General features: G+C 35.7%; 1 protein-coding gene across 3 annotated transcripts in view; it reads right to left on the bottom strand.

Moving 5' to 3' along the window:
* LOC133641759 (protein diaphanous homolog 3-like) overlaps positions 1-27,937 on the bottom strand; it is a 307,291-nt gene that overhangs the window by 276,876 nt on the left and 2,478 nt on the right. For 2 of the 3 annotated variants that reach the window (XM_062035759.1, XM_062035742.1), the window contains exons 2-6: positions 26,229-26,361; positions 17,771-17,803; positions 12,381-12,563; positions 8,755-8,859; positions 2,287-2,417 (exon numbers count right to left, since the gene is read on the bottom strand). In XM_062035759.1, coding sequence (XP_061891743.1) covers positions 2,287-2,417; positions 8,755-8,859; positions 12,381-12,563; positions 17,771-17,803; positions 26,229-26,361 — 585 coding nt within the window. The remainder of the gene's footprint in view (positions 1-2,286; positions 2,418-8,754; positions 8,860-12,380; positions 12,564-17,770; positions 17,804-26,228; positions 26,362-27,937) is intronic. The other variant, XM_062035751.1, reaches the window with a different exon arrangement.

A 27,937-nucleotide genomic window follows, 5' to 3' on the forward strand; every position in this document is an offset into this window, starting at 1 on the left:
AGTGGGTACATGTTCGTTGACTTGTTGTGTACTCTTTAGTAATAGCAGGTACATGTGTGTTGATTTGTTGTGTATTCTTTAGTAATAGTAGGTGCATGTGTGTTGATGTGTTGTTTTTTAGTAATAGTAGGTGCATGTGTGTTTTTTTTTTTTTTTTTTAGTAATAGTAGGTGCATCTGTGTTGATTTGTTGTCTATTCTTTAGTAATAGTATATGCATGTGTGTTGATTTGTTGTTTTTTTAGTAATAGAAGGTTCATGTGTATTGATTTGTTGTTTTTTTAGTAATAGAAGGTTCATGTGTATTGATTTGTTGTTTTTTTAGTAATAGAAGGTTCATGTGTATTGATTTGTTGTTTTTTTTGTAATAGAAGGTTCATGTGTATTGATTTGTTGTTTTTTTAGTAATAGAAGGTTCATGTGTATTGATTTGTTGTTTTTTTAGTAATAGAAGGTTCATGTGTATTGATTTTTTGTTTTTTTAGTAATAGAAGGTTCATGTGTATTGATTTGTTGTTTTTTTAGTAATAGAAGGTTCATGTGTATTGATTTGTTGTTTTTTTAGTAATAGTAGGTGCATGTGTGTTTATTTGTTTTTTTAGTAATAGTAGGTGCATGTGTGTTGATTTGTTGTTTTTTTAGCAATAGTAGGTGCCTCTGTGTTGACTTGTTTTTTTAGTAATACTGGTTGCATGTGTGTTGAATTGTTCTGTGTTTTTAGTAATAGTAGGTGCATCTGTGTCGATTTGTTGTCTATTCTTTAGTAATAGTATATGCATGTGTGTTGATTTGTTGTTTTTTTAGTAATAGAAGGTTCATGTGTATTGATTTGTTGTTTTTTTAGTAATAGTAGGTGCATGTGTGTTTATTTGTTTTTTTTAGTAATAGTAGGTGCATGTGTGTTGATTTGTTGTTTTTTTAGCAATAGTAGGTGCCTCTGTGTTGACTTGTTTTTTTAGTAATATTGGTTGCATGTGTGTTGAATTGTTGCATATTCTTTAGAAATAGTAGGTGTATGTGTGTTGATTTGTTGTTGTTTTTGTAGTTATAGTAGGTGCATGTGTGTTGATTTGTTGTTTTTTTAGTAATAGTAGGTGCATTTGTGTTGATTTATTCTGTGTTTTTAGTAATATTCGATGCATGTGTGTTGATGTGTTGTTTTTTTAGTAATAGTATGTACATGTGTGTTGATTTGTTGTGTATACCCTAGTAATAGTAGGTGCATGTGTGTTGATTTGTTGTGTATTCTTTAGTAATAGTAGGTACATGTTTGTTGACTTGTGTAATCTTTAGTAATAGCAGGTACATGTGTGTTGATTTGTTGTGTATTCTTTAGTAATAGGAGGTGCATGTGTGTTGATTTGTTGTTTTTTTAGTAAAAGTAGGTACAAGTGTGTTGATTTGTTGTTGTTTTTTAGTAATAGTAGGTGCATGGGTGTTGATATGTTGTCATTTTAGTAATAGTAGGTGCAGGAATGTTGATGTGTTGTTTTTTTAGTAGTAGTAGGTGCATGTGTGTTGATTTGTTGTTTTTTTAGTAATAGCAGGTATGTGTGTTGAGTTGTTGTTTTTTTAGTAATAGTAGGTGCATGTGTGTTGATTTGTTGTTTTTTGTAATAGTAGGTGCATGAGTGTTGATGTGTTGTTTGTTTAGTAATTGTAGGTGCATGTGTGTTGATTTGTTGTCGCTTTAGTAGTAGTAGTAGGTGCATATTTGTTGATTTGTTGTTGTTTTAGTAATAGTAGGTGCATCTGTGTTGATTTGTTGTCTATTCTTTAGTAATACTAGATGTATGTATGTTGATTTTTTGTTTTTTAGTAACAACAGGTGCATGTGTGTTGATTTGTTTTTTAAGTAATAGTAAGTGCATGGGGTTGATTTGTTGTGTATTCTTTAGTAATAGTAGGTGCATGTGTGTTGATTTGTGTTTTTAGTAAAAGTAGGTGCATGTGTGTTAATTTGTTGTGTATTCTTTAGTAATAGTAGGTGCATGTGTGTTGATTTGTTTTTTAGTAATAGTAGATGCATGTGTGTTGATTTGTTTTTTTAGTAATAGTAGGTGCATGTATGTTGACTTGTTTTTTTAGTAATAGTAGGTTCATGTGTGTTGATTTGTGTTTTTTAGTATTAGTAGGTGCATGTGTGTTGATTTGTTGTGTTTTTTAGTAATTTTCTAAATACATGATATGAGAAAATGGTGAGAATCAAGTGCTGTCAAATAATTACAACTTACAGATCTGAGGCAATAAGTGGGATAACAAATGTAAATATTATGATATGTGTTACCTGACAGGATTGCTGGTCAGTGAGACTCGCAGAGAATCCAGACAAGCAAACAGACGTTCTTCCATCACTCCTGACTTGAGTTCTCCCAGGAATTCCTGCGGAGATATCTGATAGCTGCTTTTCAAGCTGCCCTGGAGGAGAAAAAAAAAACATATTTTCTAGTATCCAGTAGAAAAGTAATATACAAGCGGTCGTCCTTTTTGTGACAAACATGAGTGAATTAATTTAAAACGATACATACATAAACCGTAAGTCCAAACTTGCTGTAGAACTATTTACAGCACGAAAGAACGCAGTATATTCCTTAGAGCAGGGGTCACCAACGCGGTGCCCACGGGCACCAGGTAGCCCGTAAGGACCAGATGAGTAGCCCGCTGGCCTGTTCTAAAAATAGCTCAAATAGCAGCACTTAACAGTGAGCTGCCTCTATTTTTTAAATTGTATTTATATACTAGCAAGCTGGTCTCGCTTTGCCCAACATTTTTAATTCTAAGAGAGACAAAACTCAAATAGAATTTGAAAATCCAAGAAAATATTTTAAAGACTTGGTCTTCACTTGTTTAAATAAATTCTTTTTTTTTTTTTACTTTGCCTCTTATAACTTTCAGAAAGACAATTTTAGAGAAAAAATACAACCTTAAAAAGGATTTTAGGATTTTTAAACACTTATACCTTTTTACCTTTTAAATTCCTTCCTCTTCTTTCCTGACAATTTAAATCAATGTTCAAGTAAATTTATTTTTTTTATTGTAAAGAATAATAAATACATTTTAATTTAATTCTTCATTTTAGCTTCTGTTTTTTCGACAAAGAATATTTGTGAAATATTTCTTCAAACTTGTTATGATTAAAATTCAAAAAAATTATTCTGGCAAATCTAGTAAATCTGTAGAATCAAATTTAAATCTTATTTCAAAGTCTTTTGATTTTCTTTTAAAATTTTTGTTCTGGAAAATCTATAAGAAATAATGATTTGTCTTTGTTAGAAATATAGCTTGGTCCAATTTGTTATATATTCTAACAAAGTGCAGATTGGATTTTAACCTATTTAAAACATGTCATCAAAATTCTAAAATTAATCTTAGTCAGGAAAAATTACTAATGATGTTCCATAAATTCTTTTTTTTATTTTTTCAAAAAGATTCGAATTAGCTAGTTTTTCTCTTCTTTTTTTCGGTTGAATTTTAAAAAGTCGAAATTGAAAATAAACTATGTTTCAAAATTTTATTGTCATTTTTTTTCGTGTTTTCTCCTCTTTTAAACCGTTCAATTAAGTGTAAATATCATTAATTATTAATAATAACATAGAGTTAAAGGTAAATTGAGCAAATTGGCTATTTTCTGCAATTTATTTAAGTGTGTATCAAACTGGTAGCCCTTCGCATTAATCAGTACCCAAGAAGTAGCTCTTGGTTTCAAAAAGGTTGGTGACCCCTGCTCTAGAAGCCTTTTTGCACCGCAGGAGCTTCTACAATACTTTCCAATTTACACGAAATACCACCAAAAACTACCCAGGTAAATGAAGATTTGGTGGGACTTTGGAATGTTCCCCAGGAAATATCTGCTTTCGAACGCTGATTGGTTATGTTTATTAATGTTTACAAACTTAATATTAATAGATTAGAGTCATATAGTGATTTTTTAGCGACACTTTTAAACGTACACTGCAAAAAGTCCGTGTTAAAAAACAAGAAAAAAAATTACAAAAATGAGGGGTATTTTATTTGAACTAAGCAAAATGTTCTGCCAATAGAACAAGAAAATGTGGCTTATCAAGACTTTCCAAAACAAGTCAAATTAGCTAACCTCAATGAACCCAAAATAGCTTAAAATAAGTATATTCTCACTAATAACAAGTGCCCTTTTCTAGGTAGAAAAAAAAAAGAGACCTTTTTGCTCAATATGTTGAAAAATATTCTTAAATAAATGAAGTAGGGCTGCAACTAATGATTAATTTGATAATCGATCAATCTGACGATTATTACTTCGATTAATCGATTAATAATCGGATAAAAGAGACGAACTACATATTACTATCCTTTCCAGTATTTTATTGGAAAAAAACAGCATACTGGCACTATACTTATTTTGATTGTTTCTCAGCTGTGTGTACATGTTGCAGTTTATAAATAAAGATTTAAAAATATATATATAAAACAAATTGCCTCTGCGCATGGCATAGATCCAACGAATCGATGACTAAATTAATTGCCAACTATTTTTATAATCGATTTTAATCGATTTAATCGATTAGTTGTTGCAGCCCTAAAATGAAGTAAATGCTAGTGCCATTATCTTGACATAATGATATGCGCTCGGCATTACATTTCTCGAAACCAGCAAACTTATACTAAAAACGAGTTTATTGTTCTTAATGGAAAGGCAACAAGGCAACTGCTTGTTACTCTCGGGGTCTCCTAGCCGCTCAGGCAAATCATATGGTCTAAAAATGCATTTTTCCATGGATAACATGACATCATCGCGCCAAGTGCGTGCTCTTTCAGTCAATTAGTGCGCATATACATTTTTAATTGTAATTTTGAGGAATTTATCTGAATGTGCATGAACTATCTCTGTTCAAAATTGTTAGAAATGTCACATGTTAAATGTTTAAATATTAACTGTCAGTTTACTGTACTGTGCCAACTGTACTACTATATGAGTACGTATTTTCTATTGTTTCGTTGAAAATAAAACAGCAAAGTCCTTTTGGCTGTCATCTGTTTTAATTATGAGACACAATTGTGTCAAAATCATGACTTTTTTTGTTCATGCTTGAAATACGAAATTATTACTTTAAAAAAGTAGTTTTATACTTGTGAGTGTTGATGACAAAGCTTTGCAACAGTTGATATTCTAGTCTCAAGCATGTTTTACTCAATATACACTACCGTTCAAAAGTTTGGGGTCACCCAAACAATTTTGTGGAATAGCCTTAATTTCTAAGAACAAGAATAGACTGTCGAGTTTCAGATGAAAGTTCTCTTTTTCTGGCCATTTTGAGCGTTTAATTGACCCCACAAATGTGATGCTCCAGAAACTCAATCTGCTCAAAGGAAGGTCCGTTTTGTAGCTTCTGCAAAGAGCTAAACTGTTTTCAGATGTGTGAACATGATTGCACAACGGTTTTCTAATCATCAATTAGCCTTCTGAGCCAATGAGCAAACACATTGTACCATTAGAACACTGGAGTGATAGTTGCTGGAAATGGGCCTCAATACACCTATGTAGATATTGCACCAAAAACCAGACATTTGCAGCTAGAATAGTCATTTACCACATTAGCAATGTATAGAGTATATTTCTTTAAAGTTAAGACTAGTTTAAAGTTATCTTCATTGAAAAGTACAGTGCTTTTCCTTCAAAAATAAGGACATTTCAATGTGACCCCAAACTTTTGAACGGTAGTGTAGGTCATAACATCTTAGCAACAAGCTATAATATCTTACTGAGATCATTTAGGACCAAAACACTTAAAATAAGTAAAAGACTCTAACATAAAATCTGCTTAGTGAGAAGAATTATCTTATCAGACAGAAAATAAGCAAATATCACCCTTATTTGAGATATTTAATCTTACTTAGAATTCAGTTTTTGCAGTGTATTTGCAGAAGAATATTCAGTATTCAGCCCGTATTCGGAGTTGCGACTCCAGCTGCTCACTGAGACTCTGCAACTTTGTTTGATGTTAGATAAATGTGAAATAAAAGGAGGCAGTAAAAGTGCAGTTCCCCTTTAAAAGGTGCTTAATGGGAAAAAAACAACGTTTTTGTTTGGTTCAAGACCAATTATTAATACACAAGAAAAAAAATAAGCCACTTAATAATCAACAACCAAGTGCTAAAGGACCGGAGCGCATCCAAGTGCAACACATTTATTTTGTTTTTTTTGCATTGGAGCACTGGGAGGTTTCTGTCAACAAGAAAAAAATACATTGCAGCTCTGCTGACCACTTTTTCGGTAATTTTCTACCACTCTTCTATTTTCAATACAAATAAAGTACAACATGGGGTTGGACGATAATTGCAAAAATACAGTATTATTCGGACTATAAGGCGCACTTAAAATCCTTTCATTTCCTCAAAAATCGACACTGCGCCTTATTGTTTTCTTTATTTTCATGACTGTTTACATTGTAGATTGTCCCATCAAAACTATGCATGAACAAGTGATGCACTTGACAAAAAAAGGGTGAAATAACTGAAAACATGTTTTATATTCTAGTTTCTTCAAAATAGCCACCCTTTGCTCTGATTACTGCTTTGCACACTCTTGGCGTTCTCTCGATGAGCGTCAAGCACACCTGTGAAGTGAAAACCATTTCAGGTGACTACCTCTTGAAGCTGTTTTCAGTTATTTCACCTATTTTTGTTAAGTACCGTAATTTCCGGACTATAAGCCGCACCAGCTAAATTTAGGGGAAAATACAGATTGCTCCATATATAAGCCGCACCCGACTATAAGCCGCAGGGTTTTGATGTGTAATTAGCGTAGTATATAGGGGTTCCTGCTACCACGGAGGGGATTGTCGGGACAGAGATGACTGTTTGGGAACGCAAAGCGTCCCATTTATTAACAATAAATCTTGCAATCATTCAATCAAACTTTCACATCTTTGACATGGCGAAAAGCATTCGTGCAGAGTACAAATAATACAACGGTGCAAAGTAATACAAAGTGCTCGCCTGTACGTTATCAAAATAACCAGCCTACCGGTATATGAAAAGTCAGTCTTTAATCATTGTGTCATCGTCTTCCTCCTGCGTACTAAAACCACCGAAATCCTCTTCGTCGGTGTCGGAGAAGAACAGGCCGTGAATAAGCCGCACCCTTGTATAAGCCGCAGGGACCAGAACGAGGGGAAAAAGTAGCGGCTTATAGTCCGGAAATTACGGTACATAACTCCACATGTGTTCATTCAGAGTTGTGATGCCTTCAGTGACAATCTACAATGTAAATAGTCATGAAAATAAAGGAATCGAATTGAATGTGAAGGTGTGTCCAAACATTTGGCCTGTACTGTATATTCCTTATTATGAGAAGCCATGACCGAAATCCAAACCAAATGTTGATTAAAGGCCTACTGAAAGCCACTACTAGCGACCACGCAGTCTGATAGTTTATATATCAATGATGAAATCTTAACATTGCAACACATGCCAATACGGCCGGGTTAACTTATAAAGTGCAACTTTAAATTTCCCGCTAAACTTCCGGTTGAAAACGTCTTTGGATGATGACGTGTGCGCGTGACGTAGCCAGTGAAACAGAAGTATCGGTACCCCATTGAATCCAATACAAAATAGCTCTGTTTTCATCTCATAATTCCACAGTATTCTGGACATCTGTGTTGGTGAATCTTTTGCAAATTGTTTAATGAACAATGGAGATTGCAAAGAAGAAAGTTGTAGGTGGGATCGGTGTATTAGCGGCGGGCTGTAGCAACACAACCAGGAGGACTTACTTGGATAGCAGACGCGCTAGCCGACGCTAGCCGCCAACCGCACGGATGATCGGGTGAAGTCCTTCGTCGCGCCGTCGATCGCTGGAACGCAGGTGAGCACGGGTGTTGATGAGCAGATGAGGGCTGGCGTAGGTGGAGCGCTAATGTTATTATCATAGCTCTGTGAGGTCCGGTTGCTAAGTTAGCTTCAATGGCGTCGTTAGCAACAGTATTGTTAAGCTTTGCCAGGCTGAGAATTAGTAACCGTGTAGTTACATGTACATTTGAGCCAGATGCTATCACGTTAGCTCAGTAGCTAAAGAGCTTCGCCGATGTATTGTCGTGGAGATAAAAGTCACTGTGAATGTCCATTTCGCGTTCTCGACTCTCATTTTCAAGAGGATATAGTATCCGAGGTGGTTTAAAATACAAATCCGTGATCCACAATAGAAAAAGGAGAAAGTGTGGAATCCAATGAACCCTTGTACCTAAGTTACAGTCAGAGCGAAAAAAGATACGTCCTGCACTGCCTCTCTAGTCATTCACTCTCACTTTCCTCATCCACGAATCTTTCATCCTCGCTCAAATTAATGGGGTAATCGTCGCTTTCTCGGTCCGAATCTCTCTCGCTCCATTGAAAACAATGGTAGAATATGAGGAGTCCTTCCTCTGGTGACGTCACGCTACTTCCGGTACAGGCAAGGCTTTTTTTTTATCAGCGACCAAAAGTTGCGACCTTTATCGTCGTTGTTCTCACTAAATCCTTTCATCAAAAATATGGCAATATCGCGAAATGATCAAGTATGACACATAGAATGGATCTGCTATCCCCGTTTAAATAAAAAAAATTCATTTCAGTAGGCCTTTAATGCTCCAGCCCTAGTACAAAGTACAGGATGTGCCTTCACGTGAGAAACCGCATGATATGACATATATCACTTGCATTTTACAGACAATTACCTGTACTAGTATTATTATTATTATTGCATCATGTGTACGTTCAGCACAGGTTGAAAAAAACATACCGTTTTTGAAGCAGTACAAACGTACTGCATGACCATTTCTCTTTTTGTACTCAAGTCCTTGTCTCTCAAGGGCGTCTTTTTTTCTTCGTTCAAGTTCATGTCCTCCTGAAATCAAAATGAAAAGGAAAAGCATTCAATTGTTCCGTTTGTACCATACCCTAGGCAACCGGGCTTTCCATTTGCGGGCAGAATAATAGTCAGAGCAAGCAAACATCCAATGCATCAGAAAGCATATGTAAATATATTGGGGATAATTATGTTTTAAAGTAATTACAAAATGTATTTGGAAGGCTGCAGGAATCGCTCATAAATAAAATAAAAAAATTAAAAATTCTATTTTGGACTTAAATTTTATTACAGACCACTTTAATTTGATTGTGGATGTGTAAAAAATTCTACATTAAAGTTGCATAAATAGTTAGGGTACACAAAAAAAATCGAGTCACATCCAAACCGCAATTCTTCCCGATTCTAAAAAATGTTCACAATTTTTCAAAATTGATTTAATAAAAATAATTTAAAAAAAATTTCGTCCAGCTCCTCCCAAGGTGTTCCCAGGCCAGTTGGGAGACATAAATCTCCCAAACGTGTCCTGGGTCTTCCTTGTGGCCTCCTACTGGTCGGACGTGCCCTAAACACCTCCCGTGATGTAAAATATATATATATTTTTTTTTTGGTATACAACAGTGTTTCCCACACATTCATGTATTTGTGGCGGCCCGCCACGAAAGAATTACGTCCGCCACAAATAAAACAATTACAATTATTTGATGTAGATGCCCATATAGGCTGTTCAGATTTACTTTACAAAAGAGAAGTGTAGGATACTTCTCTTGTTGCCTTATTTGTATTTGACCACTACTGTTTTATGTTTATTTGTTACTGACTGTGGCAGGACACCTCTGCCTCTGTTTCACTTTATGTTGCTGGTAAATAATATGGTTGTAGTAGTAGGCTAAAGTTAAATTATTTAGTATGCACTAATTAAAGGGGCAGAGCTTTAAGAGACATTTTAGCTTTTATATTTTATAAGATATATTTTTTGTAAGAACCACAATTAATAAATATATTTCAGTGAATAACTTATTGTTCAAATCTGTATATAAATATGTACATAAAGTGTTGTAATTATATTGTAAAATGGATGGATGGATGGACGTTTAAAACAAAACTGCTATTATTAATTAGTAAGTATACATTTTTTGAGCCTTTTTAGAGAAAATCATATCATTGTAGTACATTATGCAAATTACTCGATGATGTCATGGTGACCACGCCCATAGCCACGCCCGTACCGCCACAGGTATCTTGGCAGTTTATGGGAAACACTGTACAAGCATACATTTTTAAAGATGTTTTAGGCCATCTGCATGTAACCAGAAGTAGTTTTTCTAACCTGTTTTGAAAAAGTCCATTATAATTATTATACCAAAAGATACATTAGGAAAATCGGTTTGAATCGACAATTGTATTGAACCCATAATCGATTTTGAATGGAATTGTTACCCCAGAAATCGGATCGAATCGTTAAGTGCCCAAAGATTTACACCCCGAGTAAAGAAAATAGATGTGCGGGGGAAAAAATGTGAAGGTGTCCAGAAATTATAGATGACCAGAATTTTGGTTTATTGAAAGAGAAATTAGTGTATCTACACAAACAGACGGTTTTTGGAAAAATATTATAAATATAATATCTGTTTATTACCTCTGCCAGGAGGTTATGTAATCGTTGACGTTGGGTTGGTTGTCTATTAGTTAGCAAAAATTATACCATATTACCTTATGTTAACATTATGAGCTTCAACTTGTGTGTGTGTGTGTGTGTGTGTGTGTGTGTTCTTGTATTTCTACCCGTCTTGAGACATCAAGAAGAAAAAGTAGCTTCCATATGAGGAGGTGTGAACAAGTAAAGACATAAATCATGGTCCCAATATGGAAAACCATTGCATCTAATAGAGAATGTCTCATTTGCACCCCTGGTGGTGAATTATGTAAAAATGAGGGTGGTACCAATAAAGAGGGATTTTTCAAATTGACTGTGTGTCGGTTTTAAAAGTGCTCCCCCTCTGGTCAATATATTAAATAACAAGTGTGTGTAAACATTTTAAGTGCTCCCCCTCTGGTCAACATATGAAATAACAAGTGTGTGTAAAAAAAATTGAAGTGATCCCCCTCTGGTCAACATATGAAATAACAAGTGTGTGTAAAATTTTGAAATGCTCCCCCTCTGGTCAACATATGAAATAAGTGTGTGTAAAAAATTTAAGTGCTCCCCCTCTGGTCAACATATGAAATAACAAGTGTGTGTAAAAAAAATTAAGTGCTCCCCTTCTGGTCAACATATGAAATAACAAGTGTGTGTAAAAAAAAATGTAAGTGCTCCCCCTGTGGTCAACATATGTAATAAGTGTAAGAAATTGAAATGCGCCCCCTTTGGCCAAAATTATTGAAAAAAATAAAATAAATATGTAAATAGAGTCATACTGTAATAACTTGAGGTAAATAATGACGATTAAAAACCAATTACAAACAAAAAAAATTAAAAAAAAAAATGTTTACAAAAAGCCTTTTTATATTTGCATAGTTTGTAGACATTATTAATGTTGTAGATACAAATCTTTATATATCTGGAAAGGGTGGTCCTAAAGAGGTAGGCATTTTTCGGAGGTCTCAAGAAGGTAACAAATACAAGAGTGTGTGTGAGCGTGAGTGTGTGTGTGTGTGTGTGTGTGTGTGTGTGTGTGTGTGTGCGGTTCAATACAAATACTTGTACCGTTATACCCCTAATGCTAACACATTTACGAGTGTCTGTGTTAGTATTACGAACTTACAACGGCATTCTTTTTGTATCGTTTCAGTTGCACAAATTCCTCAGTACATCTACCAAAACGTCACCGTGGAGTTATTGAGTCCGTTTAGCTGATTGGAGAGCTAGCTTCCGCAGCTAGTGGGTCCATGACCATGACTTGTGTTTTGTTTGATCAGTAACCGTGTTACAGTTAATGTGTGTAAATAAGCATTTACAGAATATGTATGAGTAAATAACTAATTTTGCAACATATGTATCTGCGATTAATATAAAAACTAGTTTTTTCTCCTAGAATTTAGCGCTCTAAAGCAGTGGTCCCCAACCACCGGGCCGCGGCCCGGTACCGGTGCATAAGAAATTTAAAAAAAATTTACAAATTAAAAAAAAAATGTTTATGAAATCAACATAAAAAACACAATATATACATTATATATCAATATAGATCAATACAGTCTGCAGGGATACAGTCCGTAAGCACACATTATGTAAAAAAAAAATAAAATAAAATAAAAAAAATTTTATTTTATTTTTTTTTTTTTTATGAAATCAACATAAAAAACACAATATATACATTATATATCAATATAGATCAATACAGTCTGCAGGGATACAGTCCGTAAGCACACATGATTGTATTTAATTGTCCGTGGGACAAATTTTCAAGCGTTGACCGGTCCGCAGCTACAAAAAGGTTGGGGACCACTGCTCTAAAGTACGGAAAATACGGTAGTCTTATATTTGCGTTAATACGGCATTTTTGCACCTCAACAGCTCGATGGAAAACCTTAATATAAGAATATCAGAACGACTTTCATACCATCATCTTTTCAAACAGCGCCAGGATTTCCTTCTCCGAAGTGATTTTGGATGAGAGTTCCACAAACTCGTGGGAGTTGGAGGACGAAAACACGGCCCAATCGGAGTGGCTGTGTTTAGCATGCGCTATGGTGGGCCGCTCCTTTTTGCTCCCCGGAATCCGAATACTGGCAAATCTGTCCAGCTGCACAAAAAAATGGAGAAAAGGAGACACGATATTAAAAATGCAGCCACAAGTGAGTGACAAGGTGAAATAAGAGTTACGTTAGAAATAGAAATGATAATCAACAGGATGGTGTTAACACCACAGAGCTGCCAAGCCTCACACTTTGAGGGTGAGAGTTACGCGATTCAACCAATTATCACGCCAGACTTTACATTTCCCCATTCACTACACTGCAAAAACTGAAATCTAAGTAAGATTAAAAATCTGAAAGGGTGATATTTGCTTATTTTCTGTCTGATAAGATAATTATTTTCCCTAAGCAGATTTTATGTTAGAGTGTTTTACTTGTTTTAAGTGTTTTGGTCCTAAATGATCTCAGTAAGATATTACAGCTTGTTGCTGAGATTTGATGACCTATATTGAGTAAAACATGCTTGAAACTAGATAATCAACTGTTGCAAAGCTGTGTCATCAACACTCACAAGTATAAAACTCCTTTTTTTAAAAGTAATAATTTCTTATTTCAAGCATGAAAAAAAAAAAATCATGACTTTGACACAATTGTGTCTCATAATTAAAACAGATGACAGCCAAATGGAATTTGCTGTTTTATTTTCAACGAAACAATAGAAAATACGTACTCATATAGTAGTACAGTTGATACAGTACAGTAAACTGACAGTTAATATTTAAACATTTAACATGTGACATTTCTAACAATTTTGAACAGAAATAGTTCATGCACATTCAGATGAATTCTTCAAAATTACAATTAAAAACAATTTGGCTGGGGTTCCGGGCTGTATATATGCGCACTAATTGACTGAAAAAGCACGCACTTGGCGCAATGATGTCATATTTTCCATGGAAAAATGCATTTTTAGACAATATGATTTGCCTGAGTGGCTAGGAGACCCTGAGAGTAACAAGTGGTTGCCTTGTTGCCTTTCCATTAAGAACAATAAATTAGTTTTTAGTATAAGTAAATGTAATGCCAAGCACATATCATTATGTCAAGATAATGGCACTAGGATTTACTTAATTTAAGAATATTTTTCAACATATTGAGCAAAAAGTTATCTTTTTTTTTTTCTACCAAGAAAAGTGCACTTGTTATTAGTGAGAATATACTTATTTTAAGGGATTTTTGGGTTCATTGAAGCTAGTTAATTTTACTTGATTTGGATATTCTTGACAAGCCAAATGTTCTTGTTCTATTGCAGTGGTTCTTAACCTTGTTGGAGGTACCGAACCCCACCAGTTTCATATGTGCATTCACCAAACCCTTCTTTAGTGAAAAATAAAATGTTTTTTCAATTCAAGAAAAAGTTGTGTTTTTTTTACTGGTGCACAAAATGAACCGTGCATGAACATCACCTTGTTCAAAGAACAAAACCGACACAGTGCATGAACTCACAACAAATTACACACCTTACCATGAATTGATTAACGTGGACCCCGACTTAAACAAGTTGAAAAACCTATTCGGGTGTTACCATTTGGTGGTCAATTGTACGGAATATGTACTGTACTGTGTAAACTGTACTGTTTCATATAATGTATTCTCTTCCTTTGCAATCTACTAGTAAAAGTTTAAATCAATCAATCAAAAAACCTGCAAATCCGATGGAAAATTAGAGGGAACATTGTTTGGGTGTATCCATAATACGCTGATAGGGAGAAGTTTTTATTTACACGATAAGTCGGATGTCTCGGAGTCCGCCGAACCCCTGAGGCCGACTCACCAAACCCCTAGGGTTCGATCGAACCCAGGTTAAGAACCACTGTTCTATTGGCAGATAATTTTGCTTAGTTCAAATAAAATACCCCTCATTTTTTTCTTGTTTTTGAAGACTGACTTTTTGCAGTGTACTGTATATATATATATATATTTTTTTATAATAATAAACGTGTTTCCTCGCGGCCTAATGTAGTTTGAGTAATTCTTATTGGCTCACTGAAAGAACCAATCACAGACCAATCCATAAATCCTGGTGCCTAAACCTAGCCAACCACAGAAGGCACCACGCAATGTCCAAGCATGTGAGCACGCTTTGAGGAAAATAAAGGAAAAAGAGGAACATTTCTATTGGCACAAAGTAGTGTTGTCCTGGTACCAATATTTTGGTACCGGTACCAACATTATCAGTTCTAATCATACTTTCCATTTTTTTTCAAACTTATTTTATGTCTCCCACCACATTACTCCTCTCTCCGACCACGACCAATTACGTAAAGGAGGCAATGATGTCATCCATCAACTTTGGGCAACTTTTATGACAGGCCGATAGCTACTTTCCTAACTGGGGACTTGGCAACACTGGAAGATGAAGATTGAGGACAGCGAGGACGGAGATGTCGGAGAGATACAAATTGAGCACACAGATGCAGAGGATGAGACGTAAGAGCCAGCAGAGAAAAGAGCGGAGATGATTTCCGTTTCTAATGTCTGCCTAATTAGGACTTGCATTAGGAGACCACTGTGCAGGGAGACCTGCTGGAGGGGAGGACATCAGTCTTGAGGTATAACTCGACTTTAAAAAATAGCCTACTATCAAAATGACTTTAAAAGTCTATATGAGTGTTATAATGAAGACAACACATGATGTGTTTATATTAGATATATTAGCCTACTATCAAAATGACTTTAAAGCTCTTATATAATGAAGACTACACATGATGTAAGTGTCTATATTAGCCTACTATCAAAATGACTATGTGTCGCAGGTTGACGCAAATCTCCGTTGACAGAAATGTTGAAATGTAATATTTATTCTACACATTTTTACAACGTTGGAAAACATTAGTAAAACTTCTCAGAGGGTGAGATAACTCCTGGAAATGTCTTAGAATGGACAAAGGTATAGATATGTGTGTCCAAGTTAAAGGAAACGGCGGGCTGTCGTCTTCTAACGGATTCATTACAATCTTTGTAAGCCGGGTAAAAATTGCTGTGGTCTGGAACAACATGGCCCCCTAAAAACTATCCGAAATGCAGCCAATATTACATACAGATATGATAAATACATAGAGGACATAAATAAAGGAAATTAAATGAGCTCAAATATACCTACAGTTGAGGCATAATGATGCAATATGTACAAACCCCGTTTCCATATGAGTTGGGAAATTGTGTTAGATGTAAATATAAACGGAATACAATGATTTGCAAATCATTTTCAACCCATATTCAGTTAAATATGCTACAAAGACAACATATTTGATGTTCAAACTGATAAACATTTTTTTTGTGTGCAAATAATCATTAACTTTAGAATTCTATGCTAGCAACACGTGACAAAGAAGTTGGGAAAGGTGGCAATAAATACTGATAAAGTTGAGGAATGCTCATCAAACACTTATTTGGAACATCCCACAGGTGAACAGGCAAATTGGGAACAGGTGGGTGCCATGATTGGGTATCAAAGTAGATTCCATGAAATGCTCAGTCATTCACAAACAAGGACGGGGCGAGGGTCACCACTTTGTCAACAAATGCCTGAGCAAATTGTTGAACAGTTTAAGAAAAACCTTTCTCAACCAGCTATTGCAAGGAATTTAGGGATTTCACCATCTACGCTCCGTAATATCATCAAAGGGTTCAGAGAATCTGGAGAAATCACTGCACGCAAGCAGCTAAGCCTGTGACCTTCCATCCCTCAGGCTGTACTGCATCAACAAGCGACATCAGTGTGTAAAGGATATCAACACATGGCCTCAGGAACACTTCAGAAACCCACTGTCAGTAACTACAGTTGGTCGCTACATCTGTAAGTGCAAGTTAAAACTCTCCTATGCAAGGCGAAAACCGTTTATCAACAACACCCAGAAACGCCGCCGGCTTCCCTGGGCCTGAGCTCATCTAAAATGGACTGATACAAAGTGTAAAAGTGTTCTGTGGTCTGACGAGTCCACATTTCAAATTGTTTTTGGAAACTGTGGACGTCGTGTCCTCCGGACCAAAGAGGAAAAGAACCATCCGGATTGTTATAGGCGCAAAGTGAAAAAGCCAGCATGTGTGATGGTATGGGGGTGTATTAGTGCCCAAGACATGGGTAACTCACACATCTGTGAAGGCTCCATTAATGCTGAAAGGTACATACAGGTTTTGGAGCAACATATGTTGCCATCCAAGCAACGTTACCATGGACGCCCCTGCTTATTTCAGCAAGACAATGCCAAGCCACGTGTTACATCAACGTGGCTTCGTAGTAAAAGAGTGCGGGTACTAGACTGGCCTGCCTGTAGTCCAGACCTGTCTCCCATTGAAAATGTGTGGCGCATTATGAAGCCTAAAATAGCAGAAGGGAGACCCCCGGACTGTTGAACAACTTAAGCTGTACATCAAGCAAGAATGGGAAAGAATTCCACCTGAGAAGCTTCAAAAATGTGTCTCCTCAGTTCCCAAACCTTTACTGAGTGTTGTTAAAAGGAAAGGCCATGTAACACAGTGGTGAACATGCCCTTTCCCAACTACTTTGGCACGTGTTGCAGCCATGAAATTCTAAGTTAATTATTATTTGCAAAAAAAAAATAAAGTTTATGAGTTTGAACATGACATATCTTGTCTTTGTAGTGCATTCAATTGAATATGGGTTGAAAAGGATTTGCAAATCACTGTATTCCGTTTATATTTACATCTAACACAATTTCCCAACTCATATGGAAACGGGGTTTGTACATACAGCTGGCCTACATAGCATGTTAGCATCGATTAGCTTGAAGTCATGCACGGATCAAATATGCCTGATTAGCACTAGACACAAGTCAATAACATCAACAAAGCTCACCTTTGTGCATTCACGCACAGTATAAAACATTTGGTGGCATAAAACGCGCCTTTATGTGGCAGCGTCGGAGAAAGTTGTACATGTAAACAAACTACGGTGAGTTCAATGACCGCCGGAATTAGTAGGAGAAAACGGCGCTCGATGAAGAGTCTCATCAGTGGAGTATGTTCAATAAAAACAGTGGGATTTCTAACAATTAAGAAGGTTTTTTGTCAAGTTTGTCATACTACAGAAACCATATTAAAACAAAATGTATATATTTTTCCTACATTTTTGAAAAGGGTCCAGGGAGCCACTATGGCGACCCCCGTGTTAGACAATCGCTAGCGATTTTTGGCTTTGTGAATAAATGCAGAACATTAGTTGTGTTAGTGAACAGTGACAGTTGGCAGCCAAGACGACGGAGGAATTGTTTCCATTATTGCTGTGTCTTACCACGTCATCGGTGAGATTTCTAAATTGGAGGTGCTGCACGTGGGGGACAGACAAAAACAAAATGAAGGTGCATGAAGCGTCAAATACTTTGAACAGGAGCCCACTGGAAAGGATGCAAATATACAGGAAATATATAATGGCCGTTTTATTGCAGACCAGAACATACAAAGCATTCCCAGGCCTGTTTAGGTTAGTCCTCTTTTTCCCTTTTAATATACCGATATTGCAGTTTTGACTACAGGCCCATTCAATATCAGTGTTTCCCACACATTCATTTATTTGTGGCGGCCCGCCACGAAAGAATTACGTCTGCCACAAATTTAAAAATTTTTTTTTATTTTTTTTTGTCCTGTCCATCTTTTCAGGAAAATCATATAGTTGATGTTATTGACTGTGGCAGGACACCTCTGCCTCTGTTTCACTTTATGTTGCTGGTAAATAATATGGTTGTAGTAGTAGGCTAAAGTTACATTATTTAGTATGCACTAATTAAAGGGGCAGAGCTTTAAGAGACATTTTAGCTTTTATATTTTATAAGATACATTTTTTGTAAGAACCACAATTAATAAATATATTTCAGTGAATAACTTATTGTTCAAATCTGTATATAAATATGTACATAAAGTGTTGTAATTATATTGTAAAATGGATGGACGTTTAAAACAAAACTGTTATTATTAATTAGTAAGTATACATTTTTTGAGCCTTTTTAGAGAAAATCATATCATTGTAGTAAATTATGCAAATTACTCGATTATGTCATGGTGACCACGCCCATAGCCACGCCCCCACCGCCACAGGTATCTTGGCAGTTTATGGGAAACACTGAATATGGATCCAATACTATCAGTATGTACACTATACTGCCAAAAGTATTTGGCCACCCATCCAAATGATGAGAATCAGGTGTCCTAATCACTTGGCCCGGCCACAGGTGTAAAAAACCAAACACTTTGGCATGGAGACTGTTTCTACAAACATTAGTGATAGAATGGGCCGCTTTCAGTGATTTCCAGCGTGGAACTGTCATAGGATGCCACCTGTGCAACAAATCCATTCGTGAAATTTCCTCGCTCCTAAATATTCCAAAGTCAACTGTTGGCTTTATAATAAGAAAAAGTGTGAAATTTGGTGGAGGAGGAATTATGGTGTGGGGTTGTTTTTCAGGAGTTGGGCTTGGCTCCTTAGTTCCAGTGAACTGATGAGAATTTAGGCATTTTTTGGCCACAGCAATGAGAAAAAAAGCCTGCAAAATCTTTAAGGGAGTGACTAATAAGAAACATACCTCTAAGATCATTTATGTTTGTACTGCAACCTTGTATCTACTTTTAAGTCTGTATAGTGTAAAATGACTAAAACATCAATATTATTCATACAATTGTTGTTAAAATCCTGTGCTTTTTTAGGTTAACGTTACAAATAACATTTGAATTATCCATCCATCCATCCATCTTCTTCCGCTTATCCGAGGTCGGGTCGCGGGGGCAGCAGCCTAAGCAGGGAAGCCCAGACTTCCCTCTCCCCAGCCACTTCGTCTAGCTCTTCCCGGGGGATCCCGAGGCGTTCCCAGGCCAGCCGGGAGACATAGTCTTCCCATTTGAATTATTGATAACACATTTGTTAATCACAAGTTAATTTGTTTTATATAAAAAAAAGCCCACCATAAATAAAATAAAAACAAATGTGGCTGCTTCTCTCTGGAAAAGCTGACGAGAATTTAGGCATTTTTTGGCCGCAGCAATCAGAAAAAAAGCCTGCAAAATCTTTAAGGGAGTGACTACTAAGAAACATACCTCTAAGATCGTTTATGTTTGTACTGCAACCTTGTATCTACTTTTAAGTCTGTATAGTGTAAAATGACGAAAACATCAATATTATTCATACAATTGTTAAAATCCTGTGCTTATTTAGGTTCACGTTACAAAGAACATTTGAATTATTGATAACAAATGTGTTAATCAAAAGTTAATTTATTGTTTTATTTATAAAAAAAAAAAAAGCCCACCATAAATAAATAAAAAAATGCTCTCACCCAGCTGGTACTGCAGTCTTCTGTGCACACTGGTAAGTGCAAATTGAATTGTATCATCATTCTTGTGTTGGCAGTCTTGGAATAAAGACCTCAAAGAAACGGCAACAGTGTGTTTCTTCGCATCTGTCGCCTTGGACCACGTCGGGGTCACCAATGTGGCAAACGCCAAAAATAAATAAATAAAAAAACACTGTTGCTGTTTCTTTCAGGTCTTTATTCCAAGACTGCTGTCATGAGAAGGATGAAACAAATCAATTTGCACGTAACAGTGTACCCAAGAAGACTCTGAAACTATACCAGCTGAGTGACAGCATGGTCCTAGTGCCCGCCAAAGTACTACAATATCAATAGTATATATCATGCATAATACTATATAGTTACACAATTTATATAGAGTAAGTTTACATACACTTGTAAAGAACATAATGTCATGGCTGTCTTGAGTTTCCAATACTTTCTAAAACAATTATTTTTTTGTGATGGAGTGATTGGAGCACATACTTGTTGGTCACAAAAACATTCATGAAGTTTGCTTCTTTTATGAATTTATTATGGGTCGACTGAAAATGTGAGCACACCTGCTGGGTCAAAAGTATACATACAGCAATGTTAATATTTGCTTACATGTCACTTAGCAAGTTTCACTGCAATAAGGCACTTTTGGTAGCCATCCACAAGCTTCTGCTTGCATTTTTGGGCCCTCCTCTTGACAATATTGGTGCAGTTCAGCTAAATTGGTTGGTTTTCTCAAATGGACTTGTTTCTTCAGCATTGTCCACACGTTTAAGTCAGGACTTTGGGAAGGCCATTCTAAAACCTTCATTCTAGCCTGATTTAGCCATTCCTTTACCACTTTTGACGTGTGTTTGGGGTCATTGTCCTGTTGGAACACCCAACTGCGCCCAAGACCCAACCTCCGGGCTGATGATTTTAGTTTGTCCTTGAGAATTTGGAGGTAATCATTTAGGGATGTCCGATAATGGCTTTTTGCCGATATCCGATATTCCAATATTGTCCAACTTTTTAATTACCGATACTGATATCAACCGATGCCGATATCAACCGATACCGATACAGTGTTTCCCATAAACTGCCAAGATACCTGTGGCGGTGGGGGCGTGGCTATGGGCGTGGTCACCATGACATCATCAAGTAATTTGCATAATTTACTACAATGATATGATTTTCATTAAAAAGGCTCAAAAAATGTATACATACTAATTAATAATAACCATTTTGTTTTAAACGTCCATTCATCCATTTTACAATATAATTACAACACTTTATGTACATATTTATATACAGATTTGAACAATAAGTTATTCACTGAAATATATTTATTAATTGTGGTTCTTACAAAAAATATATCTTATAAAATATAAAAGCTAAAATGTCTCTTAAAGCTCTGCCCCTTTAATTAGTGCATACTAAATAATGTAACTTTAGCCTACTACTACAACCATATTATTTACCAGCAACATAAAGTGAAACAGAGGCAGAGGTGTCCTGCCACAGTCAGTAACAAATAAACAGAAAACAGTAGTGGTCAAATACAAATAAGGCAACAAGAGAAGTATCCTACACTTCTCTTTTGTAAAGTAAATCTGAACAGCCTATATGGGCATCTACATATGATTTGCCTGAGAAGCTGGACAGGACAAAAAAATAAATAAATAAATAAAAAAATTAAAAAAATTTAAAATATATAAAAATCTATTTGTGGCGGACGTAATTCTTTCGTGGCGGGCCGCCACAAATAAATGAATGTGTGGGAAACACTGCCTATATCAACCGATACCGATATATACAGTCGTGGAATTAACATATTATTGTGCCTAATTTGGACAACCAGGTATGGTGAAGATAAGGTCCATTTAAAAAAATAAAAAAAATAAAAAATAAGATAAATACATTTAAAACATTTTCTTGAATAAAAAAGAATGTAAAACAATATAAAAACAGTTACATAGAAACTAGTAATGAATGAAAATGCGTAAAATTAACTGTTAAAGGTTAGTACTATTAGTGGAGCAGCAGCACGCACAATCATGTGTGCTTACGGACTGTATCCCTTGCAGACTGTATTGATATATATTGATATATAATGTAGGAACCAGAATATTAATAACAGAAAGAACATGGGGGAGGGATGTTTTTTGGGTTGGTGCACTAATTGTAAGTGTATCTTGTGTTTTTTATGTTGATTTAATAAAAAAATAAAAATTTAAAAAAATAAAAAGATACAGATAATAAAAAAACGATACCGATAATTTCCGATGTTACATTTTAAAGCATTTATCGGACATCTCTAGTAATCCTCCTTTTTCATTGTCCCATTTACTCTCTGTAAAGCACTAGTTCCATTGGCAGCAAAACAGGCCCAGAGCATAATACTACCACCACCATGCTTGACGGTAGGGTTTGTGTTCCTGGAATTTTTCTTCTCCAAACATATTGCTGTGTATTGTGGCCAAACATTGCTGGGTATTGTGGCCAAACAGCTCAATTTTTGTTACACCAGACATCACATGGACAAAGATAAGACCTTCTAGAGGAAAGTCCTGTGGTCAGATGCTCAGTAGACCCATAATAAATTCATGAAAGAACCAAACTTCATGAATGTTTTTAGTGACCAACAAGTATGTGAGTAGCCTTTGCCATTAGGTTGAATGTGCCAGTCTTGTCTCATCGTTGAGTCCTACAAAGTGATTGTACTGTAAGCATGGTCTGTCTGGTTGTACCATGCACCTTAGTTACGGTTTTCATTACAAAATGTGGAGTTTTTGAAATCCGCATGTAAAATTGCTAATGCTAATCTGTATCATGTTTACGGCATATCTAATCTAAATTAGCATCGAGCTACCGCTTTTGCTTTAATGCATTTATTTTATTTTGGAACGTCACAAGAGAAGTTATTTTGCATCTCATATACGTTATATTGACTTAGTTTATTTCTGTATGTTCAGTTTTAGTGTTTTGAAGTTAAGACTAAACTAAAAGTCTCAAATGTAGACAACCTGTTATCACATGAGCCAGAGCAGAACCGACTGTCTGTATCAGAGTTCTTATGTTGGACTTTTTAGAAGTAGACCGATACAATTTTAATAACGGTTTTATGTTGTTATCGGACCGATTTCAATACTATAATTTTACTGCAGTATCTTTGCACTGGTGTACAAGAATAAACACTAAAGAGGAGCAACAATTTAAATATGTAAATGTCATCTTAATATAAGTGAACAGGTGTGCAGCTTATAAAATGTATGCATGCTTATTAAACCGACACAGCAGGCACAACATCACAAGTCACTTTAATGTTCATTTTAATATTTAGATTACGTGGTTAATTTTGCCTTTGTTTTTTTTTTTTACTTTGAGTAATCATGTTTGATTTGTTTTTTGTCGAAATTGGCTGATTTTGCCCCAGCTTGGATTCACTTGGCTTTTTAATTGTAAAGTTAATAATAAACACAAACTCATTAGAGCAAGCATTTTTACCTTGCTCGGTGAAGTAATTAATCTTTGCAACATTCAGCAGATGGTAAAAAAAAATAAAAACAATTACAAAAGCATCTGATACAAACGAGTGCAAAGCACGAGAAAAAAAATACATTCTTATTCATTTCACCTTGACCCCAGGGGGAAGATAAAATCCTCCTAAACACATTTTTAACACCTGCCATTAGCATATTTTATTGTAATCTCCTCTATTTAATGCATAAAAAGCATCCATAATACAGAGTGGGCTTGAAAGGGAAACGGCCTACTTTTCTGGTCCTGTACTGCCACCTACTGGAAGTAAATCAGTGATAAATGCAAGATAAGCAACTTTATCTCCCATAATTGTATGGGCCTGGGCGATATGGCTTAAAACTTTATCACGATACAAGTGTTTTATGTTGCTTAATTGATATTTTTTGTGCAATAGTGAAATTAAGGACGAGGAAAAAACATTAAATGTAAATATTTATATTTGAAATGTAACCTTCCTCTGATTATAATACCCTCAACTGCCAAGGGAGAAAGGAAATGTCTACACAAGAATGGAAAACAAAGTAAACAAAATAGTACAATCACATTGAACATTTAACAATAATCTCTTAAAATGAAGAAATGTGTAAGAAATGTTGAATAAAGTGTAAGAAAATAGTGCAAAGTGTGAAAATGTAGACCTAGAGAAGAACTAGTTTCTGCAGGTTTAGTGGCAGGAAGTTACAGCTGTGCTCTAAAGGGTGAGCGCGTCTGAGGTGGCGTGGTATTAGCGGTCTTGCCTTGCATCATTTACAGCAGTGTTTTTCAACCACTGTGCCGCGGCACACTAGTGTGGCGTGAGATACAGTCTGGTGTGCCGTGGGAGATGATCTAATTTCACCTATTTGGGTTAAAAATATTTTTTGCAAACCAGTAATTATAGTCTGCAAACTACGTGTTGTTGTTGAGTGTCTGTGCTGTCTAGCACTGTATTCTGTTTATATTTACATCTAACACAATTTCCCAACTCATATGGAAACGGGGTTTGTATTATTACACCATTCTTGAATGCATTTTTTTTTTTTTAACTAAAATGTTAAAAATATGGTAAGTTGCAATAATTTCACCTCAAAATGTAGTGTATATTACTGTAAATGGAAAAACAGTACTGCTGTATTTACGGTAAAAAAAAAAAAAAAAGGCAGCTCAGTTGCCAGAATTTTACTGTAAAATTGACATTTGTTTTTTTTTTCTGTACATAAAAACAATCTGCAATTTTACAGTACAATTTTGGCACCTGAGCTGCCAGTTTGCTAGTTTTTACCGCAAATCAACAACTGTATATTTTTCGTTGTATTACTGTAAATGTCAAACAACAGTTTATTACAGTAAACAAAAGTACTGTTTTTTTTCCCATTTAGAACAAAATGCTGTAAAAACCACAGTAAATTTCGCTATTCTACTATGAAGTCTATTGCTATTTTCACATTGCACAATTTGATGGATAACTTGCTTTGGAATCATTGTTGTTAGTATTTATTTCTATTAAAACAAATGGTTTGAATGTTTGAAAATAGATTTTTTTGAATAATTAGACAATATTTAAGTTAACATAATTTGCGATTACATGGAGTACCGTATTTTCCGCAGTATAAGGCGCACCTAAAAACCTCCAATTTCCTCAAAAGCTGACAGTGCGCCTTATAATCCGGTGCGCCTTATATATGGACCAATATTGAGCCACAACAGGTCTCACAACTACGGGATGCATAACATAACCCCAGCCTCTACTGTAGCGTCTATTCTATGCGCCTTATAATGTGGTGCGCCTTATAATGCGGTGCGCCTTATATATGAACAAAGTTTTAAAATAGGCCATTCATTGAAGGTACGTCTTATAACGTGGTGCGCCTTATATATGAACAAAGTTTTAAAATAGGCCATTCATTGAAGGTGCGCCTTATAATGCGGTGCGCCTTATATATGAACAAAGTTTTAAAATAGGCCGTTCATTGAAGCTGCGTCTTATAACGTGGTGCGCCTTATATATGAACAGAGTTTTAAAATAGGCCATTCATTGAAGGTGCGCCTTATAATGAGTTGCGCCTTATATATGAACAAAGTTTTAAAATAGGCCATTCATTGAAGGTGCGTCTTATAACGTGGTGCGCCTTATATATGAACAAAGTTTTAAAATAGGCCATTCATTGAAGGTGCGCCTTATAATGCGGTGCGCCTTATATATGAACAAAGTTTTAAAATAGGCCATTCATTGAAGCTGCGTCTTATAACGTGGTGCGCCTTATATATGAACAAAGTTTTAAAATAGGCCATTCATTGAAGGTGCGTCTTATAACGTGGTGCGCCTTATATATGAACAAAGTTTTAAAATAGGCCATTCATTGAAGGTGCGCCTTATAGTGCGGTGCGCCTTATATATGAACAAAGTTTTAAAATAGGCCATTCATTGAAGGTGCGCCTTATAATGCGGTGCGCCTTATATATGAACAAAGTTTTAAAATAGGCCATTCATTGAAGGTGCGCCTTATAATGCGGTGCGCCTTATATATGAACAAAGTTTTAAAATAGGCCATTCATTGAAGGTGCGCCTTATAATCCTTATAGTGCCGAAAATACGGTACTTGTCTTTTTCTCCCAAAATAGAAAGAAATAACACATTTAGTAAGAAAAGTTACAATACTTTATTGACACGTATTATTTCCAGGCTTTCCAGGGCCAAATAAAATGAAGTGGCGGGCCACATCTGGACCCCGGGCCTTGAGTTTGACACTTGTGCTTTACAGTAACGTCAGTTTGAGTGTGACCAGTATTCTCCTCAAAAATACGACTTTAAAGTAATTGTACCATGTCTTTTCACATCTGGCTACAACTTAACTGGATTAGTTTAGGCAGGAAAAAATAGGCCAAATTTAACAAAAGTGTGTGAAAACTTACGAATTTAGGCTTGCGTTCTTCTTCGCTGCATGGCGTGCTGAGTTGGGAAGACGCCTTCTTCTTGTGAGATTTGCCGTCTCGTCCCGACTCGGCTCGTTGTCTGCAAGTGTCCATGTTGTTTGTCGGAGGACACCTGCACCACGTGACACACACTTAACATTATTATTGCACCACGTGACACACACTTAACATTATTATTACACCACGTGACACACACTTAACATTATTATTACACCATGTGACACACACTTAACATTATTATTACACCACGTGACACACACTTAACATTATTATTACACCACGTGACACACACTTAACATTATTATTACACCACGTGACACACACTTAACATTATTATTACACCACGTGACACACACTTAACATTATTATTACACCACGTGACACACACTTAACATTATTATTACACCACGTGACACACACTCAACATTATTATTACACCACGTGACACACACTTAACATTATTATTACACCACGTGACACACACTTAACATTATTATTACACCACGTGACACACACTCAACATTATTATTACACCACGTGACACACACTTAACATTATTATTACACCACGTGACACACACTCAACATTATTATTACACCACGTGACACACACTCAACATTACTATTACACCACGTGACACACACTCAACATTATTATTACACCACGTGACACACACTTAACATTATTATTACACCACGTGACACACACTTATTATTATTGCACCACATGACACACACTTAACATTATTATTACACCACGTGACACACATTTAACATTATTATTGCACCACGTGACACACACTCAACATTATTATTACACCACGTGACACACACTTAACATTATTATTACACCACGTGACACACACTCAACATTATTATTACACCACGTGACACATACTTAACATTATTATTACACCACGTGACACACACTTAACATTAATATTACACCACGCGACACACACTTAACATTATTATTACACCACGTGACACACACTTAACATTATTATTACACCACATGACACACACTTAACATTATTATTACACCACGTGACACACACTTAACATTATTATTACACCACGTGACACACACTTAACATTATTATTGCACCACGTGACACACACTTAACATTATTATCACACCACGTGACACACACTTAACATTATTATTACACCACGTGACACACACTTAACATTATTATTACACCACGTGACACACACTTAACATTATTATTACACCACTTGACACACACTCAACATTATTATTACACCACGTGACACATACTTAACATTATTATTCCCTTAATTCCTTTTTTTTGGCATTTTCCCAATTCAAAATGAATTGGCCATTTTTCAAACTTCCACAATTCCCACATTCACCAAACCATTCCACCTTCAACTCATCCTGGACATTCAAACTACCATTTATCCACGTTTTTCAAATTTCCAGGAATTCCCGTTTTTGGTAACTTATTTCCACTTTTCTTAAGTTCGACTACTGATACTCTTTTTACATTTGTCAACCCATTTCAACCGTTCCACCGTCAAATCATTCCTCTTAATTAGGACAAAAAACAAAGTTGTTTTTTGAACTGGAAAACTACCCATCTTTCCCGAAATTCCAGGAATTCCATAATACCATTTCTCAATTCAACCTTTTACTACTTCAACATTTTTCGACCGATTTGAAAA

The sequence above is a fragment of the Entelurus aequoreus genome, linkage group LG02 (genome assembly GCF_033978785.1).
Source record: "Entelurus aequoreus isolate RoL-2023_Sb linkage group LG02, RoL_Eaeq_v1.1, whole genome shotgun sequence".
Classification (NCBI taxonomy): Eukaryota; Metazoa; Chordata; class Actinopteri; order Syngnathiformes; family Syngnathidae; genus Entelurus; species Entelurus aequoreus.